The following is an 11,491-nucleotide window of genomic DNA, read 5'->3' as shown; positions in this document are numbered from 1 at the left end:
TGGTTGTGTGGACTAGGGACAATGGAAAGAAAAGCCCATTCTGACTATTTCCGTGGTCGCTAATACTGGACGGAGCCCCTGGTACCACGCGGGCTACATCTGCTTCGTGCGGCAGCAGGGTGTGGACCAGGCGGCCCCGACCCCGAGACGTCAAGCTCGTTGTGGGCAGGGCCCTCAACCCACCCAGGGCCTCCCGGCGTGGCGGGCCCCCTGTCACGGGAGAGAGCGATACACGTGGGAACGCACGCAGACAGAAAGCGCCGGGCCACCAGTTCGTGGACGCGCACTGCAGCCTGAGGGAGCCGCAGCTCGCGCCGCCGGGCGCAGCGGGCGGAGTCCGGCGGGAGGCGGGGTCTGGGGCGGGGCCTGACGCAGCCCCGCCCCCGGTCCGTCGGCGAACGCGCTCCGCTGGCACGGTCCGCGAGCGGCGTGGTCCCGGGGCTGGCGCTACGTGTCTGTGCCGATCTGCAAGCGTCTGGGGCGCCGTCATGCGCCCGCTGCTCAGCCTCCTCCTGGTCTTCGCCGGCTGCACCTTCGCCCTGTACTTGCTGTCCACACGACTGCCCCGCGGGCACAGCCTGGGCTCCGCGGAGGAGGCTGAAGGCAGGTGCGTGAGGCGGCTGGCGGGGATGGAGGTGCCGGTCAGCGGATCCCTGGGGGTCGGAGATTCGGGTTCCCGGCTGGGAGGTGTCAGGGGTCTGCAATCCGGGCCCGCGTCTACACGTTCTTGGGCAAGCGGGGCCTGGCGGATGGAAGCCGGAACCCGGCCGGGGCGGTGACCCGCGTCTCATCGGCTGCGCGGTGCCTTTGGGGTGGTTCGCGGAGGCAGACCTGGCTTTCTGCCGCTCGCGCCGGGGCGTCGCCTTCCCTGGCCCCCAGACTGTCGCCGGCGTGTGGACCCCCAGCCCCTCACGGCCGCTCAGTCTCCCCCTGCTCTCCCACCCCACTTCCGTCAGGTCTGCCCTGGGGACTTGGCTGACTTTAGGTTTTCGGGAGACATGTTTCTGGGACGAGAGTGGGTGATTCAAGAAGTAGTGATCGGCCCTGGCCCTCTTCCTGGCTGAGCGACGCAGGCCGCAGGAGGGTGCATCCTATCTGGCCGGTTTTGGGGGAGAGCTGCGCACTGTTTATACAGTGCCTGGAAGTGTGCGTGGACCCGGCGTTTCCCGATGTTTGGCTGTCGGGGACGGCTGTTTGCAGTTGCTGTGTTCTTTTGCAAGGCCTCGAGGTCGGTGTTAGAGGCTCTCAAGGAACCGGGAGGGTTTGCTGATCCTTGCTGGATTCACGCACCGTGTGCTGGCAGAGGCAGATAGCCTTTAGCCTGTAACCCTTGGACAGGATTCAGAGAGCACCGAGCACCAGATAGGAGCAGAGTGAACAAGCAGGCTCTACGGAAGCGTTGGTTTCCAGCCTGATTTGTTGTTAAGAAGTTATGTGCAGTGGAGGATGGCCCAAGTGCTTGGGCCCTGCACCCCATGGGAGACCAGGAGAAGCACCTGGCTCCTGCCATCGGATCAGCGCGGTGCGCCGGCCGCGGCGGCCATTGGAGGGTGAACCAACGAAAAAGGAAGACCTTTCTCTCTGTCTCTCTCTCACTGTCCACTCTGCTTGTCAAAAAAAAAAAAAAAGTTAGGTTCATCATGTGGGATAGAAATCCTTGCCTGGATCCTGGCTGGTTCCTGAATGACCAGGGGCGGCTTTATCCAGTACCTGGGGTCTTGCTGTTGGCTTGCAGGGGAAGGAGTGACCTTGAAGGTGAGAGTACTTGCCTGGAAATGAATCCATTTATCCCTTAAGAACAGATCCTAAGATCCGAAAGCTAAAAGGGAACTTAGTGATCACCCAACACCAGCTTCTCACTTTATTACTATTTTAAAATGATGTATTTAATGTTATTTGAAAAGCGGTTACAGACAGAGCTTCAGTCCTGTAGTTCACTCCCCAAATGGCCACCCGGGCCACGGCTGGGCCGGGCTGAAGCCAGGAACCAGGGGCTTCATCCGGGTCCCCCACATGAGTGGCGGGGGCCCAAGCCCTTGGGCCATGTCTGCTGCTTTTCTAGGTGTGTTAGCAGGGACCTGGATCTGAAGTGGAGCAGCAAAACTCGACGCCATGTTCTTATGGGCTGTTGGTGGCTTAACCCCCTGCACCACAACGCTGGCCTCCCAAGCCTCTACTTTTAAACTGAGGCCCAGGGACTAGGCCGAGGTCACACAACTGGAAAGCAGCAGAGTTGGGATGCTAACCCCAGTGTCTTGCTTCCAAACCCTTGGCCTGCCCCACTGTGTTATGTGGGTCACCTGCCATCCTGGGCTCACCCTGTATGTGTGTGTGCCCAGCAGGCCAGGTGACGGGCACGTTTAGAAGCCCACTTTGGAAAGCAGACCTAGCAAGCGGCTTTCTCAGGCACTCAGCTGATCGGGATTCCTGTTTTCATCTGCTTTCCCCAACGCCAGGTCGCTGTGGTTCCCCTCTGACCTGGCCGAGCTGCGGGAGCTCTCTGAGGTCCTTCGGGAGTACCGGAAGGAGCACCAGGCCTACGTGTTCCTGCTCTTCTGCAGCGCCTACCTCTACAAACAGGCCTTTGCCATCCCTGGCTCCAGCTTCCTGGTCTGTGTCCTGCCCTCCTCCGCGCCGCTCCCTGACCTGGAAACACAGCTGTTCTCTGCAGCGGCAGCAGGGTGGGATGACAGGCAGCAGGGTAGAAGGGCTGGCACTTCCTGAATGGCTGCCCGACGGAGCAGGGGACACTGAAGCTTCCTTTTGTCCCACTTCCCTCTCCTGCCCTGGCATGTTTGCTCTGCTCCAGCCCCGGGCTGGATCTGCTTGAACATTTTTTTTGTTTTAAATTGGAAAAAAAGGCAAACATGTCCAGGAGAGGCAGGAGAGGTGTGTGGGGCTCTTGAGTCAGGGGCGGACTCTGTGGTGCTGTCCCAGTGTCTGTCTTCCTCTTTAAGGGAGAGGGCCACCCGCTACTTGGTTGGGGCTCCATGCCCAGGCCGAGGGATGAATCCTGCCTCTGCCTGGTGTGATCTTGGCCATGATGTGTGTCCTCTGTCTCATCAGTACAATGGGGGGGGGGGGGAGGATAGTCAATGGCGCAGGGTTACAGTGCGGGTTACGTACGATGTGTCGTCAAGGACTTAGCACACAGTAGGTGCCCCGCAGAGTCCTACCTCACTTCCAAGCCCTCTTTTACTGTCTGTTTTGGATACCGTATTTTGGCAGCATGATGTCTACCACTCAAACTGTATGTAGAAGGTATGCTGGGGCTGGTGTGTGGCGTAGCGGTCAAGCCATTGTCTGTGATGCTGGTGTCCCATTTGGGTGCTGGTTCAAAACCCGGCTGCTCCACTTCTGATCCAGCTCCCTGCTAATGCACCTGGGAAAACAGCAGAAGCTGGCCCAAGTGCTTGGGTCCCTGCTTCCATGTAGGAGACCTGGAAGAAGCTCCTAGCTCCTGGCTTCAACCTGGTCCATCCCTGGCCCTTGTAGCCCTCTGGGGAGTGAACAATGGATGGAAGATCTATCTGTCTCTTCTCTCCCTCTTTCTCTGTAACTCTGCCTTTCAAATAAAAAAAGAGTATAGTTCACTTACCCATTTTTATTAAAGTAAGATTTCTTTTTCTTTGTGAATTTCGTGTGTGTGTGTGTGTTTTGAAAAGCAGAAAAACAAAATCTTACATCTCTTGGTTTACTCCCCAAATACCTACAACAGCTGGGGATGGGACAGGCTGAAGTCATTACCTGGAAATTCATTCTGGATCTCCCATGTTGGGGGGGCAGGGACCCAGGTACCTGAACCATCACCTGCTGCTTCCCAGGGTGTGCATTGGCAGGCAGCTGGAACTGAGAGCAGAGCCTGGATTCTAACCTGAGTGATTGGATATGGGATGCAGGCATCCCCTAAGCAGCATTTTTAACTGCTAGGCCAAACACCTGCCCCAGGACTTTCTTAGGTGTCAGCTAGAGCTCTGATTCCCATGGGACCTTCAGTGTTCACAAAAAGAAAAGTGACAAGACGTCTTCTGTAACTTGTGTGGTCTCATCCAGGGAAAAGTCATGGTTTGCAGTCTTCATTTGAAATAGTAAAAATAGCTTGTGAGTTTCCTTTCTGCCTTCTTAGAGGCCCACTGCGCCCATGGTCAGAGCTCGTGTAGCAGGCTGGGTGCTGCAGAGTCACATCCCATGTCATTCTCGCCTGTCCTTGGGGCTTCAGTCCTTACACTGTGTTAAAGGTGGAGAGACAGAGGCCAAGGTTGTAGTCTCCAGCTTTCTCCATGACCTTGCATTCACCTCCTTAAAATGGGAGTTTTTTGGCTGGGAAAACCAGGGAAGGGTGGAGGGAGTGTACTTACAGGCTCTGGGGCGAGGTGGCTGATGGGTACCTCCAGGTATTCTCATGGCTGGGGGTTTGTTTTCTTGGCAGAATGTTTTAGCTGGTGCCTTGTTTGGGCCATGGCTGGGGCTTTTGCTGTGCTGTGTGCTGACCTCGGTGGGCGCCACATGCTGCTACCTGCTCTCCAGCGTTTTTGGCAAACAGCTGGTGGTCTCCTACTTTCCTGATAAAGTGGCCCTGCTGCAGAGGAAGGTAAGGACAGGGGCACATCTGAGGGCGGGGCCCCCGGTGTCACCTCATGGCCCCGAGGGGAGTGAGGAACAGGATTTCCCACAGTGCTCTGCCCTGCCAGGGGAGGTGCTCGGGGTCCTTTGATGTCTCAGGAGGCACAGATCGCACTTGCACCGTTACCAGCTCTGTGACTTTGGGCAAGCGCATGACTTCTCTGGTCCTCAGGTGGACAGTCCCTACCATGGAGGGCTGTTGGCAGAGCTGGGAAGAGAACATGTAAGGTGTCTGGCACGGTCTGGGCACCAGCAGGTTTCTTATATCAGGGAACTCTTTCTGCTTCCTAATGGCCTTGTCCTTTTTGCCTGCAGGTGGAGGAGAACAGAAACAGCTTGTTTTTTTTCTTACTGTTTTTGAGACTCTTCCCCATGACACCGAACTGGTTCTTGAACCTCTCCGCCCCGATTCTGAACATCCCCATCGTGCAGTTCTTCCTCTCGGTTCTTATCGGTAAGAGCTGCTGATGCGCGTTGAGCTGGAGTCTTCAGAGCTGTCCTGCTGGGGGACTGCCCGCCCATCAGCCACCAGGGCACGTGCTGCCTCCGAGAATACAGGCTCACCAGGAGCGCCTTTCAGTCTTAGGACCTAAAGGAGTTTTCCTGATTACAGATCCACTCAGGCTCGAACATGGAGATACTTTTGGAATAAACAAAGACTGTTCATTCTGCAGCTGTAGTTAGCGCCTATTTTGTGCCAAGCATTGCACTAGGCACTGGGGTCACTTATGGGAAGCTCACGGCGTGGCCCATAGGAAGTGCTCAGTGAATGCTAGCTGGAAGAGCAGGTTGGAGGGAGGTTATGAGCCATGAGTTTTGGATGGGCCAGAAGAAAGAGCAGAGCCAGGGACCTCCTGTGTGGCTATGGCCCCTGTTTTGATTAAGCTGTGCCTTGGAAAAGCTGACACCGGTGAAGTTCCTTTGTGCCCTTTAGCCATGGCATGTCCTTCAGCAGGCTACAGACTGGGAGTAGAGCGGTTGCTCAAAATGTGGGCCTTGGGCCACCTTTACCACATGGTAAGGTCAGGGGTCTTGTGGAGAACCCAGATTCTGGGGCCTGCTGCACACTGACTAAATCAGAATCTTGGGAGTGGGATCTTGAGAATGTGCTTTTTAATCCCTACACAGTGGTTCTCAAACATTGCTGTTAAAAATCACGTGGGCAGGCCGGCGCCCGCGGCTCAGCAGGCTAATCCTCCGCCTTGAGGCGCCGGCACACCGGGTTCTAGTCCCGGTTGGGGCGCTGGATTCTGTCCCGGTTGCCCCTCTTCCAGGCCAGCTCTCTGCTGTGGCCTGGGAGTGCAGTGGAGGATGGCCCAAGTGCTTGGGCCCTGCACCCCATGGGAGACCAGGAAAAGCACCTGGCTCCTGCCATCGGATCAGCGCGGTGCGCTGGCCGTGGTGCGCTGGCCGCAGTGTGCCGGCCACGGCGGCCATTGGAGGGTGAACCAACGGCAAAGGAAGACCTTTCTCTCTCTCTCTCTCTCACTGTTCACTCTGCCTGTCAAAAAAAAAAAAAAAATCACGTGGGTATTTTTTACGAAGATTTATTTTTATTTATTTGAAAGGCAGAGCTACAGAGGTGGGGGGGGGGGTGGTCTTCCATCTACTAGCTCATTCCCCAAATGGCCACAATGGTCAGAGCTGGGCCAGTCTGAAATCAGGAGCCAGGAGCTTCTTCCAGGTATCCCACCTGGGTGTAGGGGTCCAAGCACTTGGGCCTTCTTCCACTGCTTTCGCAGGTATATTAGCAGGTAGCTGGATGAGAAGTGGAGCAGCCGGGACTTGAACTGGCACCCATATGGAAATGCCGGCGCTGCAGACAGAGGATTAACCTACTTCGCCACAGCACCATCCCCAGCTACGTTAGGGCCACACCACACGTCAGCTACAAATCATCATTTCTAGGGTGGGACTTGGGGATCAGCATCTTCTAAAGATTTCCAGGTGGTGCAGGCAGTTAGCTCGCTGGTCTGTAGAAGGGGTTCTGTTGCAGTCCGCCCAATTAGATGACTTCCGAAGTCTCTCCTCGCCTTTGACAATTGTTTGGCCGCCAGAAAGCCACTCAATCCTAATGGGCCACCCGGCCAGACAAAGGGCCTGCGACTGCAGCAGTGTTTCTCAGAGTGTGGGCCGGGACCGCCTCTGTCAGAATGGTACAGTGCTGACATCCTGTGTCACCAGGGGCTGTCTCTTTGTGCTAGCAGTATACCAGCCTCTTCTTTAAGCCTTACGGCAAGGGTCACCTTCTCCTAACCCTTTCTTGAAGCACGGAGGGAAGGACATTCAGGGCTTCCAGGTCAGGCCTAAATCTGTAGCTGAGTAGCTGCTATTAATAGGGAATGCCTGAGAGATGGAGAATTTAGATCGGAACGAGAGCTACCACAGCCACTTCTGGTCCTGTCCGCTTTCCAACAAAGTGCTTCTGCCCCTCCGTTAATTAACAGGAGCTAAAAGCTTGGGGCTTGGGGAGACTCTGGAGACGGCAGCCGTCAGGCTGTGTGACCTTGAGCATGGCGTGACTCATCCCTAGCAGTCTTCCTCTGCCGCAGAGGAGTGCGTCGTTAGGGGTCTCAGCCAGTTAGCGTCTCGGGCCAGGTGTGGGGAGAGGCTTTTGAAATGCAGGTTCCTGGGCTCTACCCCGACCCAACTAACGAGAATCTCAGTGGAGCCCGAGAATGGGTGTACACGGGACTGTTAGGCAACCAACCTGCATACCAGATTTCTGGGATCCAGTGGATTTTAAGATCTCTTAAAGACAGTGCAGAATACAAACTCAGAAACTTAAATTTTTATGCATACTGTAAATCTCAGCGATGGTGCTTTTCCCTGTACTTTGGCCTTGCGTGTTCAGAACCAGATTTGGAGCTCACTTTTAGCTAATGGGTAGCACTGTACTTTTTTTTTTTTTTTTTTTTTTTTTTTTTTTACAGGCAGAGTGGACAGTGAGAGAGAGAGACAGAGAGAGAAAGGTCTTCCTTTTGCCGTTGGTTCACCCTCCAATGGACGCCGCTGCAGCCGGCGCACCGCGCTGATCCGATAGCAGGAGCCAGGATCCAGGTGCTTTTTCCTGGTCTCCCATGGGGTGCAGGGCCCAAGCACCTGGGCCATCCTCCACTGCACTCCCTGGCCATAGCAGAGAGCTGGCCTGGAAGAGGGGCAACCGGGACAGAATCCGGCTCCCCAACCGGGACTAGAACCCGGTGTGCCGGCGCCGCAAGGTGGAGGATTAGCCTATTGAGCCACGGTGCCGGCCCGCACTGTACATTTTTATACTAACTCTGTGCCCTGACTTATTTTACTCTTCTGTACTCATCTTTCCAATTAAAAAAAATTTTTTAAAAAGGATTTATGTATCCATTCAAAAGGCAGAATGACAGAGAGGGAGCGACAGAAAGAGATCTTCCATCCACTGGTTCAGGACCCAACACAGCCAGGCCAAAGGCAGGAGTCAGGAGCTCTGTCCAGGTCTCCCATGTGGGTGGCAGGGACCCAAGTTCTTAACCAGGTGCACTAGCAGGAAGCTGGATCGTAAGTGGAGGAGTCAGGACTTGAACCGGCACCTGGATATGGGATGCGGGCATCCCAAACAGTGGCCTAACTCAGTGTGCCACAACACCCACCCTTCCTATTTTAACATTTGTGTCTTATTCTGTTGACATAAAGCATCTCACGTTCTTCAGCTGAACAAGGCAGGTATCTGGGAAGTGAGGGAAGGAGGGAGGAGAGTGGGAAAGGACAGAGGGAAAGAAGTCGTCCGGTGAGGGGTCAGGAGTCAGGCCAGCAGAATGGAGTCTCTGCTCTGGATTCCTTGTGCACCTCTGAAATGTTACCTTGCCCGTTTCCCTGCCCCCGTAACAGGCTCTTTCCCTTTTTCCTCTCACAGGCCTGATCCCCTACAATTTCATCTGTGTGCAGACGGGCTCCATCCTGTCAACCCTGACCTCCCTGGACGCACTGTTCTCCTGGGAAACAGCCTTTAAGCTGCTGGCCATTGCCTTGGTGGCCTTGGTTCCTGGAACCCTCATCAAAAGGTTTAGCCAGAAACACCTGCAACTGAAAGAAACAAGTCAGGCTAATCACATAAATAGTAGAAAAGTCACGTGATCAGGACTCTGTCTCCCCGGAACCTGGACTCTAAGGCTTGTTGGTAAGCTGGGTGCGGTCATCTAAAGCCCCTCATTGTGTTTAAATTACCCTCAAAAGATAGTCTGGACGCTGTTCATCTGTGTGCAGTGGCTCAACAGAAAGCACAGAGTGTGCTGTGGACGGTGGACTGTATCAGGTTCTGAGAGCAGCCCTGGGTTAGCAGGGTGCTGTGACATGGACGCCCTCCTAGGAATCCTGTCTCCAACCAGGAACTCAGGAGTGTTTGTTGCCTGCCTCTCGCCAGCCTCGGGAGAAGCTGCTGACTGTCCTTGTCCAGCCTGCCCCTTTTGCCACGTGATAGGCTGTAGTGACAGAGGTTCTGTTAAGTCCCTGTGGATGACGTGAGCCCACATCCCTGACAGCACTCAGCGTCTTCTGTTGGCCTCGCAGAGTGTATCTTCTGTCCTTTTTCATTGATGATCTACCTCTCCCATGAGCCGAGGAGCCTCCGAGGACTTCCACATGAAGCACACGAGCAGTGATTCCGTGACACTCCTGTGTTCAGTTGCACTGATGTTACTGTGTATGTCAAATCTCATGGTTGCATGTTCTGACGATGCCAACAGGCTATTAAATATGAATGGAGCAAATTCTGTATGTTATGGGTGTGTTCTGGAGAAATTCTTACCACCTGCGTGGGGCAGGGCCCTGATTCTCCTGAACCTGTACCTTGTCTGAGCGTGCTTTCTGCACGGGACTCCCTTCTTTACCTCCGGCTAAGGAGAACGGATTCAATACTCTAGGCTGTCGGCAGGGTACCCCTCTGAATGTTTGTCATTTCCTAAGAATAAATGAGGACTAATTTTATTTTATCTTTGAACCCAAGACGACAATTGCTCTGATAACATTGTGTTGTATCTTAATCACTTGAAGCTTTCATTGCTTGCCATGGTTGCAGTATTGAATTGGCACAGACCTGAGTTGTTGTTTCCAAGGACAGATGGACCCTGGCACCCGCCTGGACCAGCTCTGTGATCCTGTCCTCTTCAGGAGAAACCCGTGACTTACAGGGCTATTGCTCTTGGGCATCATCTGCTGGGTGTTTCATTTGGCTTGGCCAAGAATTCTGCTCTGGCTTTTTTTTTTTTTTTTTTTTTTTTTTGACAGGCAGAGTGGACAGTGAGAGAGAGAGAGAGAGACAGAGAGAAAGGTCTTCCTTTGCCGTTGGTTCACCCTCCAATGGCCGCCGTGGCCGGCGCGCTGCGGCCGGCGCACCGTGCTGATCCAATGGCAGGAGCCAGGTACTTCTCCTGGTCTCCCATGGGGTGCAGGGCCCAAGCACTTGGGCCATCCTCCACTGCCTTCCTGGGCCACAGCAGAGAGCTGGCCTGGAAGAGGGTCTGCTATGGCTTTTATCTGGGCCTCTTGTTCTACATAAATTCTTGGGAGTATTCATGCTCCACAGGAAGAATGGACTCCCGGCCAGTCCTTTCTCACAGCAAAGGTTTCATTTTTAAAATGGTTTCTTTTTTTTTTTTTTTTTAAAGATTTATTTATTTATTTGAAAGGTGGAATTACAGAGAGGCAGAGAGAGAGAGAGAGAAAGTCTCCCATCCCCTGGTTCACTCTCCAAATGGCCACAACGGCCACAGCTGGGCTGATCTAAAGCTAGGAGCCAGTTTTCCAGGTCTCCAATGGAGGTACAGGGGCCCAAGGACTTGAAGCAACTTCCACTGCTTTCCCAGGCCATAGCAGAGAGCTGGATTGGAAGTGAAGCAGCCGGGACTCAAATCAGCACCCAGATGGGATGCCGGCACTGCAGGTGGCAGCTTTACCCGCTTTGCCACAGCACCAGCCCTTAAAATGGTTTCTTTAAAAGGAGCCTTGATAACAAGAATGAGTGTGTGAATGAGGCAGATTGGGCTTTGAAATCAGTGAGTCTAAGTGTTCTGGAGGAGGAAGGGAGGAGAAGCAAGGGAGTCTTCCACACTTGCAGACGCGTGCCCTTTGCCCTTTTCTGGATCCTTAGATGTGTCTCTCCTCCACAGTTTTGCGACAGTGTGCCTTATTAGTTGTGAGTTTACAGGCAAACTGGTGTCCCAAATAAATGGCAATAAGTATTCTGAAATGAATAAATGGCTATCAGTGCTTATTTGTACATGTTATTGACTTTCAGTTACCCTTGCCAGTGAGGATCAGGATCGGCTGAAAAATTACACAAAATGGTCTTTCCACTCTTAGTAGGCCTCCTCTTCCCAAAATCGTTACAGCCTTTTTTTTTTTTTTTTTTAAAGAATTATTTTATTTATTTGAAAGTCAGAGTTACAGAGAGAGAAGGAGAGGCAGAGAGAGGTCTTCCATTCCACTGGTTCACTCCCCAAATGACTGCAATGGCCAGAGCTGAGCTGATCAGAAGCCAGGAGCCTCTTCCTGGTCTCCCACATGGGTACAGGGCCCAAGGAACTGGGCCATCTTCCACTGCCTTCCTAGGCCATAGCGGAGAGCTGGATCGGAAGAGGAGCATCCGGGACTCAAATTGGCGCGCATATGGGATGCCAACGCTGCAGGCTGGGGCTTTAATCCGCTATGCCATAGCACTGGCCCCTACAGATTTTTTTTAAATGAAGATTTATTTATTTGAAAGGCAGAGTTAGAGTGAGATCTGCCATCCGTTAGTTCACTCCCCAAATGTCCCCAACAACTAGAGCTGGGTTGATCCAAAGCCAGGAGCCAGGAGCTTCTTCCAGGTCTTCCACACAGGTGCTGGGGCCCAAGCACT

At 53.8% G+C, this 11,491-nt stretch overlaps 1 protein-coding gene across 1 annotated transcript; it reads left to right on the top strand.

Annotated features, from left to right (window-relative positions):
- Positions 1–351: 351 nt before the first annotated feature.
- TMEM41A (transmembrane protein 41A) lies at positions 352–9,597 on the top strand. The gene is made up of 5 exons (XM_002716355.6): positions 352–607; positions 2,457–2,610; positions 4,430–4,591; positions 4,939–5,077; positions 8,510–9,597. Exons 1-5 carry the CDS (start codon positions 489–491, stop codon positions 8,728–8,730), a joined length of 795 nt encoding a protein of 264 aa, XP_002716401.1. The 5' UTR covers positions 352–488; the 3' UTR covers positions 8,731–9,597.
- Positions 9,598–11,491: the final 1,894 nt, after the last annotated feature.

The sequence above is a fragment of the Oryctolagus cuniculus genome, chromosome 4 (assembly GCF_051225735.1).
Source record: "Oryctolagus cuniculus isolate XC-2025 breed Fujian yellow rabbit chromosome 4, ASM5122573v1, whole genome shotgun sequence".
Classification (NCBI taxonomy): domain Eukaryota; kingdom Metazoa; phylum Chordata; class Mammalia; order Lagomorpha; family Leporidae; genus Oryctolagus; species Oryctolagus cuniculus.
This window is presented reverse-complemented; position numbering and strand designations above follow the sequence as displayed.